Source organism: Desmodus rotundus, chromosome 1, assembly GCF_022682495.2.
Source record: "Desmodus rotundus isolate HL8 chromosome 1, HLdesRot8A.1, whole genome shotgun sequence".
Taxonomy (NCBI): domain Eukaryota; kingdom Metazoa; phylum Chordata; class Mammalia; order Chiroptera; family Phyllostomidae; genus Desmodus; species Desmodus rotundus.
The window spans coordinates 178,345,253-178,363,516 of NC_071387.1; the positions used below are offsets into that span (position 1 = coordinate 178,345,253).

General features: G+C 49.4%; 1 protein-coding gene across 3 annotated transcripts in view; it reads right to left on the reverse strand.

The window, feature by feature from the left end:
* Positions 1-18,193, reverse strand: part of TERT (telomerase reverse transcriptase) — a 34,275-nt gene extending 16,082 nt beyond the window's left edge. For 2 of the 3 annotated variants that reach the window (XR_006653685.2, XM_045186227.2), the window contains exons 1-2: positions 4,163-5,369; positions 2,768-4,046 (exon numbers count right to left, since the gene is read on the reverse strand). Coding sequence is in view for 2 of the 3 variants with exons in the window: in XM_045186227.2 (XP_045042162.2) it covers positions 2,768-4,046; positions 4,163-4,381 (1,498 nt within the window). In the remaining variant the exon portion in view is untranslated. Of the gene's footprint in view, positions 1-2,767; positions 4,047-4,162; positions 5,370-16,670; positions 16,759-17,749 lie in introns of those variants that run through there. The other variant, XM_024578567.3, reaches the window with a different exon arrangement.
* Positions 18,194-18,264: the final 71 nt, after the last annotated feature.

Genomic DNA, 18,264 nt, shown 5'->3' on the forward strand with positions numbered 1-18,264 from the left:
AATGGTATCTAATTTGAAACAACCAGGGGATCAGCATGGAGGCTGGGGTAGTGACGAGATTAAAATATGCTAAGGCCCTTACGTTGCTCAGAAGGGAAACCAGTAAGGAAAGAGAGCAGAGAATATAAGAAAAATTAAAACAAATCTGATTCTCCAGGACAGTGGCAAAGACTGTCACACTGGATCAAAAATAAACTTAAAATGTCAGTGATATGCTATTAAAAAGATACATCTAAACTATGAAAATATGAAAAGGCTGAAAATAAAAATTAAAGAAGGATATACAATACAAGAGGTAAACACAAACCAAAAGGAAGCCGGTGCAGCTGTTCTCAAATCTGTTAAAACAGACTTTAAGGTAGAAAGAATTAGTGGGCTACTCAAACCTGCACGTACCTAATAACACCACGCACACACCGTCAGAACAGGAGGAGCTGGACGCACTGCCCAAGTGAGACGCACACGCCCCGCTCGGCACTCCGAAGGGCACACGCGCTTCCCGTAGCGTACAGCCAGTCTGACACGGTACACACAGCCGCCAACCCAGGCCTCCAGGACACCAGGCTTGCTGGGGAAGACTGTCTGTGCACCAGGCAGCAAAGCAAGTTCTCAGGACCTGGGGACACTCAGGCCATTGCACACCTGAGCTGCAAATCAGTACCAAAAAGCTAACTTAAAATAACCATTCATTTGGGAAATCTAAAATATACGTCTAAATAACTCACCGATCAAAGAAAGGACAGAAGAAACTACAAAATACTTAAACGTAGTTTATGTGAAAACGTGGGCAACCCATCAGAACAAGGTGCAGCGGCGCAGGACCACAGGAAACGCACAGCCAGACACCCACCTGAGAGGTCAGAGGTGGACCGAACAAGCCTGAGAGCAGAAGGGCACAACCATCAGAGAAACTGACAGAGTTCAGAACAAAGCCCCAGGAAAAGCTCCACCCAGGCTCACTCTGAAGGTAAAGGACTTGGCAGTAGGGACACACTTGGATGGCAGTTCAGGAAAAGTGATCCTGTGGTCGGATGTGAATCCAAGGCAGAGCACCACCTGAGCTAGCAGTAGTGCATGCCTAGGTTAGGGGATGGGTTGCCACCAGCCCAAAGACAGCCCAGGGAGGGGCAGCGAGTGTGCAAGCAAGGAGCTGTGACAGCTCCTGCACTCCATCAGGAATCTGTCTGGAGATGTCTCTGCAGCAGATGCAGTCAGCTCGGCAGCCTGGCCTCTGGGGCCGGTGACCAGGTTGCCGATGGGAGTCAACAGGAAGCATGGCAGATGGGACAATGATCAAGGCTGGCTAGACAGAAGCAAAGGAGCCTGGCCTCTGTGGACAGATAGTCTGGCAGGGCAGATGGCCAGCATATGGGAAGGGGCATCCCAACAGGAGAGGGTAGAAGAGGTGACCATAGACAGTTGTGATCAGAAGAGGTGGCTCAGAGGCCAAGCCTGTCCTGCGCATCAATTATGCAGCCACTGGCGTGGTCCAGCCACAGAAAGAAGCTAACACCTGGGGAGTGAGCAAGGACACTGCAGAGGTCCCAGTAGCCTAGGGAAACACAGTCTTGGGGTTGGGCCTTGTTGGAAATTGGGGAACAGCCACAGAAGTCAAACTCCAAGGCAAGCTGGAGCCCCGAGTAAAATGAGTCGTGTGACAGCTAACTTAACCGAGCCTGGCTCTTTTCAGGGTCACCCACCCTGCCCACGTGGTCCGTGTGTGTATGAGTCATGCAGTACAAAGAGTTCTAGAGGTCTGCTGGGCGGCCCCGCTTACACTCAGCAATGTTGTCCTATTCATGCAAATAGCGGGTAAAAGATAGATCTCATGGTATGTTTTCCACAATTAAAATGAAATAAAACAAAAAACAAGTTGCTGCAAGGTCACCTTGCTGTCAAATCACCTGGCCCTGGGGTCACTTGGGAGACTGAGAGGACGTGCCCCACTGTCTGACATTGTTGCAACTGGGATCTTTGGGGACAGGGATGGGCGTTTTTAAGGCCCCCATCCCAGGAGGCTGCAACATGCATCTGGGTGGGCAAGCCTGGCTGCAACAGAGGGCTCTGAACCATTTTTCTTCTAAAAGTCCTAAATGTCTTGGGAGTTGGAGGAGGTCAGGAGCAAAACTTGGGTCTGTTCTCACTGCTGCTCCTCCATCACGGGGAACAGGGAGCATGGCTGGTCCTGTCCTCTCCTGGTGCTGGTGTGCAGATGAGGAGCCTGGGGGCTGGACTGGAGGAACCTCATCATCGAGCCCAGAAAACCAAAGGGCCTAGAGGGAGGGACACCGCAGGCCAGCTTGGCGGAAGATGCCCTGCAAGCACCCACAGCACTCGTCCACTTCCCTGGCACGGAGAGCGTCCTGCTGCTCCCTCTGCGCCCTGGTGACCCTTCCCTCCTAAAGATGGGGCTAGGGGTCCTTGGGCAGGAGACAGTCTTCTCCTTCGTTCAGCTGCCCTGCCCTGGCACAGCAGCTGCACGATTAAACCTTAACTTTGCATCTGTATGTTGCATCTGGGAAGCTGGTACCTTATCTCTCATCCCCCCAGCAAAGTGGGTTCTAGTCCCAACCTGTTTCTATCTATCAGCGGGACACTATCTCATGGTGATAACCATGGACGTCAAAAAAGGGATTTTGAATAATGTTTGGGAACATTCATGAGAGCTTCCAGATGCTTCCATCCTGTTGCCACAGCCCTATTCCACACGACCAATCTGCTCACAGCCCAGCCTGGGCCTGCAGTGCCATGACACCCACTTGCTCACCTGGGCTTCTGCACAGCCAGGTGCAGTCCTGCACTTTCATCTTCCAGGTCAGCTCCTGACGCGAGAGCTTGGCGTACTTCCCCAGAATGATGAACTTCTTCACGTTTTTCAAGAAGCGACGCTCATTGTGCCTAGAGCCCCAGAGGCTGGGTGGCACCAGCCTGCGAAGACAAGCCCGCAGGAGCTCGTACACCTGCCCCGGGCTGCTGTGTTGGTGAAGCAGCTGGCCCAGGTGCTGCGGGCCAGTGTCCTTCCCGGCGCGGACAGCCGCCCCCCCGCACCCCTTGTCGCTGGACCCCACTGCCTCCAGGGTGGCCGTGTCCTGCAGCGGGCAGTGCTTCCTCAGCAGCGCGCCATAGGGGCACCGCGCATGGTTCCCAAGCAGATCCCGGAACAGAGGCCTCATCCGCCAGTAACGCGCAGGCAGGCGGCGTGCCCTGCGGGAAACCCCAGGCTGCAGGGGCTTTGAGTCCAGAAAGATGGTTTCCACGAGTCTCCGGGCCCCAGTCAGACTGGGCTGCAGGGAGTTGAGCAGGAAGGAGGAGCGCAGACGTTCCTTGCTACCGGAGCAGTAGAGAAACTGCTTGGTCTCAGCGACCACTCCGGGACTGGGAGAGGCCTGGGGACTTGACGGCAGAGAAGATGGGCAGCCAGCCTCGCGTTCACGGCCCAGCAGTGGTAAGGGACGCCGGATCCTGAGCAGCTCGCCCTTCCCAGGCGCAGCTTCCACAGAGGCTCTGGTAGGTGTCATTGCGTGGAAGTCGCTGGCACTTGGCCCCCAGACCAGCTCCGGGATCGGGTCACGCCTGGGCCTCTTGGCCTGTGGTGGACTTTCCCTGGTGTGGCTCCATCGCCGCTTGGAGCGGCAGCCCGGGGGTACACGGGCCTCCCCGCCGCCGCCATTCCAGGCCTGGAGCGTGGGTCCGAGGCCCATCAGACTCCCATTTTTGTGTTTTGTGTTGCAGAGGTCGTAGAGTGGTGGCCCGCAAACCTGGTAGGCGCAGCTCGGGGCCACCAGCAAGTAGAGCGCGCAGCGTGCCAGCAGGTAGGTGAGCACGTCGTCGCCCACGCGGCGCAGCAGCAGCCCCCACGCCCCACTGCCTCGCAGCGTCTCGGTCACAGTATTGGGCAGGTAGCTGCACACATTGGTCGTGAAGGCCATGGGGGGACCGCTGTGGGCTCCGTCCAGCAGCGCAAAGCCGAAGGCCAGCACGTTCCTCGCACCGCGCTCGCAGAGTCTCTGCACGACCCTGGCCACCAGCTCCTTCAGACAGGACACCTGCTGGGGAGAGGTTCCGAGTTGCTGGGAGCCCAAGAGCAGTGGTGTCTGGCCTTATTCCGAACTATGGCCCTCATCCCACCCAGCAGGCCTCACGGGGTCCCCGGAAAGCTCACCTGGCGGAAGTCCGGGGTGGCGAGGGGCGGCTGCACGTCCCAGGGCACACACACCAGGCACTGGGCCACCAGCGCGCGAAAAGCCGTTGGGTCCCCACGTTGCACAAGGCGCCGACCCTCAGGACCCAGGCGCCTCACGAATGTGTCCAGAGGCAGCACCTCGCGGTAGCAGCCACGCAGCAGAGCGCGCACGGAGCGGCACCGGGGGGCACGTGGCATTGCAGGGGATGAGCTGGGCTCCTACTTGCTTTGACCGGATGCAACCTGCAACCGCACGCGCAGGGAGCAGGGGTCCCAGCAGAGGGCGGTCTACAAGGAGGAAGGGGCGGGGCCTGCGGGGTCTCTACGGAGGAGGTGAGGCTGCGGGGAGGGGTGGAGTCTGGTCAGGCCCAAGGGGCGGGGTCGCAGGCTATAGGTGCTCGTCCCTTTACCTTCCCTCCCTCCCAGGGTGGAGAGTCCGGGTGTTGGCATCACGTGCCAAAGAGACTAGTGATATCCCCACTGCGCAGCTGCACATGGCAGCCTCCCCACTCTTGCCGTGCGAGCCCTACAGGGAGGATGGGAGCGAAGAGGCTCTGGGAATACAGTACCCCCAAGGGGCCCTGGGGAACCTGGTGCACTATACACCTCCTGGGGAAAAGGTCCTTCTGGTTTCTCATTTTCTCACTTGAGACGTGACTCTGGCACAGAGGGCTGCACTGGAGTCCAGTAGAGGGGTTTGCAAGGAGCAGGACGATGCGTAATGTACAAAGGAGAGAATGGACCCCACTGCTCCCATCAGGCAGGCCTGGGAGGGATCGAAGGCGCAGATGCATCCTCAGTGGGTACCCAGTGGTGCTCCCGGAGCTTTTTTCCACGCAGGCAGCAGTCAGTGGGCAGAAACAGTACTCACACGCAGACTTGGTCTCCTTGACCCAGAACTGCAGTTTCTGTTCAGTTTCTTAGGCTTCTCTTGTCCCGACCATAAACAAAAAACCCTAAAATCAATTCCCTATTAATCATGCACCTGGTGGGTCTGCCAGGAAAGGGAAGAAAGCGGAACCACAGTTTTCCTGCGTGGCACAATCTGTGGGCTACTCACGAGACCTGCTTGGCCCCTTAATGTCTGAGCTCTGAGACCTCTGTGCCCTCCAAGCCAGAGGATGGAAGATGAGCCTGGACAGGCCAGGGATCAGCCTACAGCCTTGCAGCCCCAGAAAGAGCCAGGAATCCTGCCTTCCCACCCAGTGACAGAGACCCTCCCCCAACCCTTCACCCCTCCCCAGAGACTGGAGGATAGTTTTGAACAGCTGGCTGGTCATATGAACCAGACAGTTCAGTCACCCTAATGAGATCCCACCCCAACTCAGATACTGCGGGATGCTCACGTTTGCATCACTAAGACATGGGGAAGCTTCCAGGTCTGGGGAGGCTTGTGGAGGTGACAGATCTGAGTTTGGCAAACACTGAATGTCTGAACAAATGTTAACCTTTCACAGCCATAAGAAATTTGATCAAGAAATTGCTTTTATTCACAGCCTTAGCATTTAAACAAGACTCTACTGTGCTCGCCCTCCCTTGACAGACAGGTGTTTCCCATTCGTCATGCCCTCGGGGTATCTGCTGCCTGGTAATCCTGGGGATGAACAATTGCTGTTCTAAAGGTCCTGGGAGTGAGCACTTCCTCCTGTGTGTAGCTAGAAAATCTGGGGCTGCTTCAGGAAATTTGTTCTTTTTTAATAATGAAGTTACTCTGGTAGAAACACAATTTAAAAAAAAAAGGGAAGAGAGGCAGAACACGATAAGCGTGTGACTAATACCATGTCCAAGGTGAGGAAACCTCCCAGCTCGAACGGAATTATTCACATCCAGTCACCCAGGAACACAGCTTTGTTTGTTCTGTCTGTGAGGTGTGTGATGGTCTTAAACCACTGCCTCATAAGGCATGACAAATGCTCCAAGAAAAGAAGTGGCATTGTTGACTTAACATACATTAAAACCACAAAATCCCACTAAAGGTCTTCTGGGAGGGCTTGGATGGCCTTCACCTTATACTCAGAGGTTTCTGAACAGAGCAGATTCTGTGCCAGGAGCCAAAGGTTGCTGATGTACCATTCATTCGTTCACTGGAGGATGATGAGTAAGAGACTGATGTCAGGAGATCTGCAACAGTGTGCACAGTAAGTGGACACTGGGCTCGCCCAGGGAGGGGGTCGGGAGCCCTGGCTGGATTGTGGCCTGGAGCTGCCCTGCAGTGCTGCCCACTGTGGCTCCTAGTCCACGAGTGATTACAGAAAACACTGAAGAGGAGACATCTGAGCAAAGGGGGGACATGGAATTCCGCAAACTCCAGACCAGTGAGTGTGACTTGAGCCCAGGGAGATGTCTAAATAAATGACTAGGTTGATGGTTCCTGTGCAGGACAGCTCTGGGCGGCAGCCTGGGGCGAGGGGAGGATTGTGTGTGGGGACGGGCCTTAGTACTCAGCTCTGGTACTGCCTGTGCCCCGTGCACACCCCACCTGGGCACCCTCTTGTTGGCATCCTGGATGAACACACACAGCCTGTGTCTCAGACCCATAGCCAGGAGGAAGAGGGAAGACCGGATGGCAGGACCAGGATCCAAACAGGGCTCAGCGTGGCAGGATGGATGCCAGATGAATGTGGTGTGACGTGGTAGAAAGCACACCAACGGTCTTTATGAACCTGACCACAAAGCAGTGTGAAACCAAAACCTGGTCAACAGCGTGCCCTGCGGAAATGCCGGTGTGATCCCAAACCCAGCACTAGGCATGAGAACAAGACACCGGAAGAGCCTCCAAGCTTGCTGACTCCAACCTCCTCCCCATCCCTCCCAACTGTCTCCCCCAAGGATCCTGGATTGACTGATTTAGGGTCAACTGGATAATCTAGGGCCACCTCCCCTTAAAATCCTTAACATAATCTCATCTGCAAAGTCCCTTGTGCCAGGTGACGCCACACTGACAGGTTCCAGGACCAGGCTGTGACATCTTGGGGGCATTATTCTGCCTGGGACACTCAGCATGGCATGGAGTACAACTGTTAGAGGAACCAGTTCAGCCTGAGGTTCCTCCCCCAGTACCCCAGGAGTTAACCTCCCGTAACTCAGTCAACACTAAACCAGAGCCAGGATGCTGACCCTGGTATGTGTGTGGGTAGTTGGATGCCACTTTATCACCTATGTAGAGTTGTGTGTCCAATACTGTCATTTCTGTGTCCTCGCCTGCCTTTGGTGGTGCCACTAATTTTACTGTAGCCACTCTGATAGGTGTGTAGATAAGACCCTCTCAGAGTCCTGAGAGGCCTTGACAACGTCAGGGCTGGGGAAGGCTTCCAGGAGGGGGGTCTGGATTGGAAGCTGGCAGAGCCCAAGTTCAGGGCTGCAATTCCAGGACCTGCATTTGGGCTGCGAGGCAGATTCTGGCCCAGAGAATGTTGGCAAAGTAGAAAGATAATGTCAGGAGAGCTGTCATTCGAACTAGACATGGATGAAAAGAGGGGACAGCCTTAAGGTAAGTTCAGAAAGTGTTTTCTGGAGAAGCAGAGAGGGGCAGGAGAGCCAAGGGCCCCGCTGGGGAGGGGATGGAGCAGAGGGCAGCTATGTGGACCTGTGTGCTGGAGTCCCAGGTGGGGGGTGGGGTGGAGGAGGGCTGTCCTATAGAACCTCTGCATCCACCTGTCCTGTCTCCCAGGTTGTCTGAATCCAAGAACCCATTGTTTGTTCCAGCTGCTATTGTTACTCCAACCTGGGGGCGCGTCACGGTAACCCCCAGTTCATTTTGTCCTGGGTTTATTGGGTTTATTGGTCAGGAGTCTGGGCAGGTATTCTTAGTGGTGAAGATAAATAACAATATGAATAATGGTCTGTGTCTATAAAGCACTTTACAATGCACATTCAAGTTTGTGCACATTAGCAAGTTTATTATCATAGAACAGTCCTGGGAAGTAGGTAGGCAGGTGCCGTTGTGCTTTCTCACAGGTTCAGAGGTGGTGGCTTACTGAAAATTGGGGCAGAGCCTGGACACAAACCCAGGCTCTCCAAGTCCAAGGGCATTGTTCCCCCAGTGCCCCAGGCCTGTGTTGGGAATGTGGCGCAGCCAGGACAGGCAGCGTCAGGGTGGGGACTCTGGGGACATGGCCCCACTGGGTCACGGGCATCCATGGGAGCTGAAGCGCTGTAGCCTCACCCAGTTTGGCAGCGCCTAGGGAAAAGTGTCCTGTTTTCCCACTTTCTTAGCTGGACAAGACTGTTGATGTCCCCTGGGGCAGCTTCACCGCAGTAACCCTTCCTGACCTGTTTCCATCTCCTGTGTACTTTTTCCCTTGCACCTTAAACCCCCTGATGAAAGCCAATAAAAGATGCTCGGCTCAAAACCCCTGCAGCTGCCCGTGTTGACTCCTTGCACCTTGGCAAACAGTCAGTTCCTGCCACCTACGTTTGCATTTCTGCACTTTTAAGAGGTCTTTGATGAAATTTAAGAAAGCGGTAAGTCAAAATTATCCACTGGGATGCGGAAAGGTGGAATTTATTTACCGAATTAAGTCTTTTAATCGCTACCTCTGTGAACACCATGCCCTGGCCTGGCCACGTGCTGGTTCCCTGCGAGCGAGGCACAAGGATGGGGAGCCTCTGGGAGGCCCTTCGGAAGCAGTGTCCTCACCAGGGGCTCGGAGGAACTCAGGGCTGGACAACTCAGTGAGCCGGGGGCAGTCTGTTCCCCTCAGCAAGAGTGAGGGAAGACAGGGACAGAGAGAGGAGGTAATGACTGCACAGCCCGGGCTTCTGGGTTTTGCCTGAAAAGAGTGTCAGTGGTTTTGTGGGAGGAGGTACTAAACTCAAACTTCCTTAGAGATAAACTCAGTCACCACTTGAGATGAAAGCAAGACTGAAGCCACATGCCAGGGAATGTCCTTGATTGCTCTTTGTGGCATGTGCCACATTAGCCACTGTCATCTCTTCCATTCCTGCTAGCCATTCTCCAGGGAGCATCTAGAAGGATCTTTGAAAAACATGAATAAGAGCATGTCACCCCCTGCTAATACTTCCTAAGGCCTGTCATTAATCCTAGATCAAACCCTCTGGCCTTCACTGTCAAGGTACACTGTCTGGTCTCCCCACCCTCGCCCCACCCTCGCCCCACATGCTTGTCTTAAGCCAGCAGCCTTAACCCCCGCACCGATCTGACACACATAATCATTCTGGAAGGACTCATCCACATTTTAGGTCTGGGGGTTCCCACAGATGAAGTTTAACCTATGGACACACCGTCAAAATCCTCTGGCACACAAGAAATCAAAGTGCCATGAGTGAGAGTGCGCGGAAACAAGTCAACCCCGTGAAGCAGGTCTCCAAATTCTGCAGCAACGAAACAGATTTATCATACAGTCCAAGTTTAATTCATATACAGGGTCCGGCACAAATAACGCCCCTTTTCTATTACAAAATCATAAGCATGTAATTCTGTAACATAACAATATGACACTCAAGCAAGCCATATGACATTTTAGGTGAAACATTCAAATTAAAACTATAAAATATTACACCCATATTATTACCCTACCAACCACACTCAAGCAAGCCTTATTTCTGCTGGACCCTGTATTTAAAAATAAAAGTGGGAGAGTAAGGTATGACTAAAGGGCACAGCTATTAAAACAGAAAGATTTGAAAAGAGTCAAACAGATTGCCTAGAATTATATGTATGTATCAATGAATAAAATTCAGTAAGACGAACCTTAGTTCATCTTTGATTCTACTGGAACAAAAGTAGAGAAAATTAGCAACATGGAAAATGATGTAACTGAAAAAAAAACTACACAGACTTCAGCAGAGGCAAGGAGGCTGAAACAGGAAGAGGTAAAGAGATTAGAACAAAATTGCAGGAGAGAGCAGAACAGTGTGGAAGGGGCACTGTTCCAGAGAAAATGGCTGAAATCTTCTATTGTGGATGGAAGGCACAATTGCACCATTAAAATCAGTACATTACATACCGAACGAATGGAGAAGGGGCTAGGGAAATGTCGGAAAGAACACCCTACTTTCGGATGGGAGAAGACAGATCACCAACCCAGGTGACGGAGACTCTAGGAAAATTCCTCTAGGTAACCAGGGGAAATCGCCACCGGTCTGCGACTGGGCCCCATAAAAACGTCTCTCCCCAGAATGAGGGTGAAACAAAGACACTTTATCTGGATAAATCTTGAAGGATGTAGCAGGAGCCAGATTTCTAAAGGAAAGAAATGTGAACAAGGAACCATGCACATGGTTAAAATAAAAGGGAGATCTGACTGGCGAGGCTCAAAAAATGCAAAACAAAACAAGCTAAAATCTGAGGATAACAGCACTGAAGCCCGAGGGCCTGTGTGAGCTGAATGGCCGCAGAGGCCAAGCGGGGAGGCCTGCGGTGCGGTGTGTGGCACTGGCGTTACTTCCTCCCTGCCTGGCAGCCGGACTCCGCTGTGACTCCGCTGGCCCTGGAGTGTTCTTTGTAGGAGGGTCTTTTTTTTTTTTTTTAATTTTTATTGTTATTCAATTACAGTTGTATGCCTTTTCTCCCCATCCTGTAGGAGGGTCTTAATGACAAAGTCAAGTTTTTAAATAGAGGGTTGCTCAACTGTTCCTGTTTCTTCTGGAGTGAACTGGTAGTTTGTATCTCTCAAGGGGTCTGTCCATTTTGTCTTGTTGACTATAATGACATAAAATTACCCATAATATGCTCTTATGATTCTTTAAATGTGTGTGGAACCTGTAATGATGTCACCTCCCTCATACCTGGTACTACAGTCTGTGTTTTATCTCTTCCTCTAATTACCCTGGCTGGAAGTTTACCAGTTTTATTAATCATCTCTAAGAACAACCTTTTGAGTTCATTAATTTTCTTTTTTCTATTACACTTATTTGCTCTAATATTATATTCTATTTACTTTGGGTTTAATCTGCTTTTTTAGTTTCTCAAAGTGGCTGCCGAGGACAGAAACATTTTTTCCGCCCTAGGTTTCCAGTGAATTTCTACGTTCTGCTTTAGTTGTACGTTTATCTATCCAAATATCACAAACTGTGATATTTTTTGTTTTCATTTTAATTTTGTTCAAGGTACTTTCTAATTTCTCTTTTGATTTCTTCTTTGATCCAGGGGTTATTTCAAAATGTGATATTTAATTTCCAAGTAGAGATTTTCCCAGAGAGCTTTAATTATTCCATTGGGGCTAGAGAACATAATGTATGATGAGTAATTTTAAATTTATTTAGGCTTGTTTTATGGCCCAGAATATTGTCTGTCTTGGTAAATGCTCTGGAAGCTTTTGACAACAACGTGCGGCCTTCTGAAGCCGGGTGAGCATCTACAAATAGGTCGTGTGGCTGACAGTGCTCGAGTCTCGGGCGTTCTTGCAGGCTTCCTGCGCGCTTCTATCAGTTACTGAGAAACGCGTGGAAAGCTCCTGTCACTGTGGTTTCCACTCTTTCTCTTTGCACCTGTAACAATTTCTTCTTAATATATTTTGAAGCTCTGTTATTGGGTACATATTTAGAATTGTTAGGCTTTCTTGATGAAGATACCTTTATTTTTACGAAAGGACTTTATTTCTGGTAATGTTCCTACTCTAAAATCTATTTTTTTCTGATATTAACACAGTCCAGTTTTCTTTTTATGGTGAATGTTCTCTTAATGCTTTATTTTTAATCGATTTGTGCCCTTGTATTTTAAGTGGGTTTCTTACAAGCAGCATTTAAATGGGTCTTGCCTTTACATTCAGCCTGGCAATTTCACCTTTTAATTGGGGTGTTTAAACCACTTTTGTTTAATATTATTGATAAGGCTGGGCAGGTTTCAATCTACATTTTTTAAAAATTATATTTTATTGATTATGCTATTACAGTTGTCCTGATTTTCCCCCTTTTGCCCCCTTCTGCCCAGCACCCTTCACTCCCTCAGGCAGCCCCCATCATGGTTCATGTCTGTGGATCATGCATATTAGTTCTTTGGCTGCTCCAGTTCCTATACTGTACTTTACATGCCCACGGCTATTCTGTAACTATTTGTACTTCTTAATCCTCTAATCTCTCTCCCCATTCCCCCACACCCACTCCTATCTGGCAACCATCAAAACGCTTTCTGAATCCATGATTCTATCTCTCTTGTTTGCTTAGTTTGGTTTTTAGATTCAGTTGTTGATATGTATTGTTTGTCATTGTATTGTTTGTCATTTTATCGTTCATAGTTTTGATCTTTTATTAAATAAGTTTAACATTCCATATAGTAATGGTTTGGTGATGATAACTTTAGGTTTTCCTTCTCTGGGAGGCTCTTTATCTGCCTTTCGGTTCTAAATGATAGCTTTGCTGGGTAGAGCAATCTTGGCTGTAGGTCAATCTACTACATTTCTATTGGTTTTCTATCTGTCCCATCTGTTCTTTGTTCCTCTTTTTGTATTTCTCTGCCTTTTCCTGTTTTATTTTTTAAGATTCAATGTAACCTCCTTAGTGGCTTAATAGTTGTAACTGTTGTGTTTTGGAGACTGCTGTATGGCTTCCAGTGTCCATCTTTAACTGGCTCAGGCTCCCTTTGGGTCACATTGCATCTGTGTGTTGGACAGGAGAGCCTTACAGCAGTTACTGCCATGGCCTCTGCCTGAATGTGTGCTGCTGCCGTCGCATATTTCACCTCCGTGCGTCATGAACCCCACAAATCGTTGATGTTATTCTAGCTTTAAGTGGTCTGTTATCTTTGAAAATAACTCCAGGAGCAGGAAAACCACCTCTACATTGACCCACATAGTTACTTTTCCTGGCCGGTGGGTCAGACTTCTGCCAGCTGCTGCAGGAAGGACCCCTGGCAGTTCCCATAGAGCGGGTTGGTGAATGCTTCTAACTTTTATATGTCTGTTAAAGTCCTCAATTTTAAAAGATATTTTGAAATACATTTTGCTGGGTGAAGAATTCTAAGTTAGCAGATATTATTTTTTTCTTTTCAGTGTTTGACAAGTATCTTCCAGCTTACGTTGCTTCTTCCTTCCCTTTGCCCCTTGTATGTCACACTTTCTCTCGGGCCGCTTTAAAGACTTTCCTCTTTGTTACCAGTTTTCAGCAACTTGATTGTGATGCACCTTTCCGTTTTCTTCCTGTTTCTTGTGCTCCGGTTTTTGGTAAACTATTTGAATCTGTGGTTTTATATTTTTAAAATGAAATTTGACAGTTGCAGACATTTCTTTAAATACGTCTCCTCTGACTCTTCGCTCCCTTGGGGACACTCCACTTACGCAGTTGGCTGCTCAGAGTTCTCCCTCAGCTCCCTGACGCTCTGTCCTCTTTTTATTTTTCTCAGTTTTGTTTCTTTCCATATGGTTGCTGTTGTTTTGTCTTAAAATCCACTCATCCTTTCTTTTGCAATGTCTAATATTTCACAGACCCCATCCAATGTAGTTTTCGTCTGCAGAAGTTTGATATGGATCTGTTTATGTCTTCCATGTTTCTATGTAACACCTTTAACCTTTCCTCTAGTTTCTTGAACATGTAAAATGAGTTTAAGAACTGTTCAACTATCCTTGTCTGCTAATTCTGTCACATTTGTCATTTCTGGTTTAGCTCCAGGTGACTGATTCTTCTCCTCATTATGGGCCGTAGTTTCCTGCTTCTTTGCATATCTGGTCATTTGGATGCAGAGAGACATTGTGAATTTCCTCTTGTTGGGTGAAGGACATTTCTGTATTCCCATGAATATTTTTTAGCTTTTCATTGGGAAACAAAGTCTTCAGAAACAACTTGAACCTTTTAGACCTTGCACTGAAGCTTTGTTGGTGGGACCAGAGTAGCACCTAGTCTAGTGTTAAGATTTCCCCCCTACTACCGAGGCCCATCTCCCATGAGTTCTCTAAGTGGTACCTCCTGAAGTACAAGGTTTCCACTCCGGCTGCTGTTGAGTACCATGGATCATTCCTTCCAGTCCCTCTGCGTGGTTCTCTTCTTAGACTTTGTAGCTTCCTGACACACACGCCCTGATCAGTAACCAGCTGAACACTCAGGACCTGTGCCTCTCTCCAAACTTCTCCCTGTGTAGCTCCCTCCACTCCAGTGCCATCTCCCAGTGCCATTTCCTCACCTCAGGGAGACTGCTGGGTTGCCCAGTATGCACTCTGGAGCCTGGACCTGGTGGGCAACTGTGGACAGGCCTCTTCTGTCCCTGCCTGTCAGAGATAACTGCCTCTTCCTACCAGATGCTCAGGGTCTTTAGGACCGTGACATTGTACCTTTGTCTAGCTGTTGTCATTTTATGTGGGAGGTAAACCCAGCCCCTGTTGCTTCTCCTTGTCCAGAAGCAGAAGTTCCCAAAACAGAACTTTAATGCTTCATTTGAAAAAAAGACTGAAAATTAATGAGCTAATTAGCCATCTCCAAAAGTAGACCCAATATGTGTAAAAAGAAACAATAAAAATCTGAGCAGAAATTGAGAGAAAACAAAATATAAAGATCAACACAGTTAACCCTTTACTCTTTTTGAAAAGACCAATACTAATAAAATTGACAAAATCAGATTTGTCAGGAAAAAAAAAAGATACAATTAACTATGCAAAGAGTTGTTATGGGCTTGTATTTGTATCTCCTCCAAATTCATATTCTGAGGCCCTACCCTCAAGGACTTGTGAACGTGACCTTGTTTGGATGCAGGAGCTTTGCATATGATCCAGTTAAGATGAGCTCATTAGGGTGGGCCCGGATCCAGTGTGACCGTATCATTATAAAGACGGGAACTTTGGAGACAGACAAATAGACAGGAAGAGCACCAGTGAAGATGAAGCCAAGGAGAGGGCATGGAAGAGGTCCTCCTCAGCCCTCAGAAGGGACCAGCCATGCCCACACCTCGGCCTTGCGGGGGCAGCCTGCAGGACTGGGAGACAGTGAAGGTCTGTCTTTTGAGCCAACGGTTTTGTAGAAGGACCCCTGTCATAGCACAGCAAAGTCTGAGAGTTGCACCAGCGCCACGCCCTCACCTGCACTTGGTACCCTGTCTTTTTATTTCACTGCTTGCCACCTGGCCTGTGGCACCCTGTTACGGCAGCCTCGGGAAACTAGCACAGAAATACAAGCAGACACCGCTGCAGACATTAGAAGAGACAAGAAACCCTGGCCAGTGTGGCTTAGTTGGAGTGTCACCCCGTAAACTGAAAGGCCACACGCCTAAGTTGTGGGTTCGGTCCCCAGTCCAGGCACAGACGAGAGGCGACACATTGGTGTTTCTCTCCCTCGCTCTCTCCCTTCCTTCCCCTCTCTCTAAAAATCTGTAAGCATGTCCTCAGGTGAGGATAAACAACATCAGGAAGTTATGAACAACTTCATGCCAATTTAGATCAAATGGACGAGTTCTCTAAGGAAACAAAACAACACAAGTTCGGGAGGAAACAGACCCCCTGCACAGCACTCTGACCACAATCACACCAGGTGTGTGAAGGCAGCAGTAAAAACGTGCCCACAAGGCAAACCTGAGGGCCAGATGCTTTCACCGGCCGCCTCACAAGCCACGTCAGAACGGCTATCAGGAATGGAAAGACAGGACATGCTCTCGGTCTCACTTTATGTGGCAAAGGCAGCTTTAAACAAATCCAGTAACGACGAGCAATGTATGATGATAGGGGAAAAACAGAAAACAAAGAAAAACAGGCACTTCCCTAAAACGGGGAGATCCGAGTGGTGAGAGTATGAAAAGATACTCCACACCATTAATCTCCAGAGCCTTGAGAAGATCACACGCGTGTGTGCGTGCGCACACCTAATCGGTAAGATAACTGAATGGTCGTGCCTGGGCAGGGAGGGCGTGAGACAGGAGGGACTCAGGCTGTGAGCTATGCTAATTGAAGCACATTCTCCATGACCATCCTGCCACTTCCAATATGTCCTCAAAAAAAAAGGACTGTGATGTCCCCCACATGACACCCACACAAATGCTCAGGGTAACTACTCCTGAACGCTAAAATGGACGAAACCCTAATGTCTGTCTACAGTCGATAAGCGGTGTTTTCTTCATGCCATGGAATACTGCACAGGAGACAACAAATGAGCCTTAGCCAGCAATGTGGACGATGGTCAGAGGCGTGTGAGCCAAGAAGCTAGGCCCCGAACGCCCAGTACAGTATTCTGCACGCGTGCAATATAGGCAGGGCCAAGGCGTTCAGCTTGAAGAACGTCTCCTGTGACACAGTGTGTGTGCTGAGGGTCCGCCTGCCCAGGTACGGAGCTCACTGGCCCAAATCAGGAGCTGCTGGGAGGCTCCAGGTTCTGGTCGCTTTCAAAGTTTCCACTTTTACCGAATAATCAACTTAACAGCTTCTAAGGGTTCTGAGACATTCTACCAAGTGTTGGAATAAACCGCTCAGTCCTGAGCAGGAAGGGACTTCAAGGTCTCATATCAAACTCGTTTGATTTAAACTTATTTATCTTAAAAAATGTAGGCAGGCCCTGGAAGCATCGTCCTATACACCAAAAGGCTGAGGGTTCACTTTCCGGTCGGAGCACATACCTGGGTCGTGTGTTCGATCCCCAGTTGGCACGCATGTTGGAGGCAACCAATCGATGTTTCTTTTTCACATGATGTTTTCTCTCTCACTCTAGAATCAATAAACATACCCTCAGGTGAGGATTTTATTTCTATATATATAAAAGGACTTATATACGTATGTGTATATATATGAAGAAATAAATAAAAGGAGGCAGGCACTAAAGTGGCCCATGTAACTAACTTATTAACACATAAGACTACAGCTTTTTATAAGGAACTATTGATTTAACATTTCTTTTAAAAGGATGTGACTTCAACAGCCACGAGACTGGCCCACGTGTAATAGGATTTGCAACCTGGGAGAAAAGTCACTAAAGGGCCACTGGGAGCTATGAGAATCTTCAGGAACAAACCAGCCAGGAGAACATGGCGTCACTGTCCCCGAATGCCAGCCCTCCATCCCACCATCTAGAAACCCGTGCCCCCACACTCTGCTGCCAGGCTCATTAGGTTTCTGTGCTCTAGAACTGAACAACCTGTCAGCAAAAGCAATAGTCCTCCTAATGCCAATTTTATAAGGAAATTAAAAATGAGACAGTGGCAAAGATCTGTAGAGAGCTAAGTCTGCCAAGCTCCATGTGACAGCACTGTTGTGGGGTCTGGGCCCAGTGCTAACAGCCCCTTGTGGCCTGCCCTGAATTGGCACCAGGGTCAGCAGAGCCCCTCAGGCCCAGCCAGGTGGTCTGTTCATGGAGCACCTTTACTCAGAGCCGTGTCCACACAGGTGTGAGAAATCCTCAGAGAAGCCCCCGCTCCCCCAGAGGAAACACATTATGTAAAACTTGTGGGTGTGGACAGGGCCAGACCACTGGGGTGGTCTAACCTTCTTCGTAAGTGCTTTCTGTGTAGGTGACGAGTCTCAGAGACTATGGGACCCTGGACCCGCCTCAGTATTCTGATGATAAAACTAAAGGGAGAACTAGAAACCAGTGTTCTTTCAAATCACTGAATGAGGGAGGCTCACAGGCCTTAACAAAAACTTGTTGATTCTTGACAACCTCAACAGCAAGCAGGGATGCGTGGGAAGAACATGTGCTCACCTGCAGGCGGGCCTCCCGCTCAGCTCCACCTTCTCCCCAGAAGGGGCCCCTTCCACGGACTTCTGCAGAGGCCAGAGCGTCCAGACGACGCTCAGAGGTAAGGAGGCTAAAGTCCAAGCCTGGCTCATGTGCTGCTGGGGCTGAGACATTGATGTCCGTGCTGCGAGCATGGACAGCGACCCGCTGTGCTCACGCACCTGGACACACGCACTCCTTGAAAACATCCTCCAGAAGAGTTTCACTGAACACGTGATTAACCACATTACCCCCAAATCTGTGGCTGCTCTCTGGCCTGCCTGTGCTATTTCTTTCCCTACGTCAACCTAGGGTGCTTCCCTAATGTAAACACCATCGATCTGAACAGTCATGACCATATAACAACTTAGTCTTCAGTATCAGACGTGACTATTTAAGAACATGCATGACTCCAAAGCTAGGGAGAAGGTCTTTAAATATATCCTTTTAACAAACACGTAGATAAATCCATGTTGCATGAAGTATCGAAAAGCTTTCCA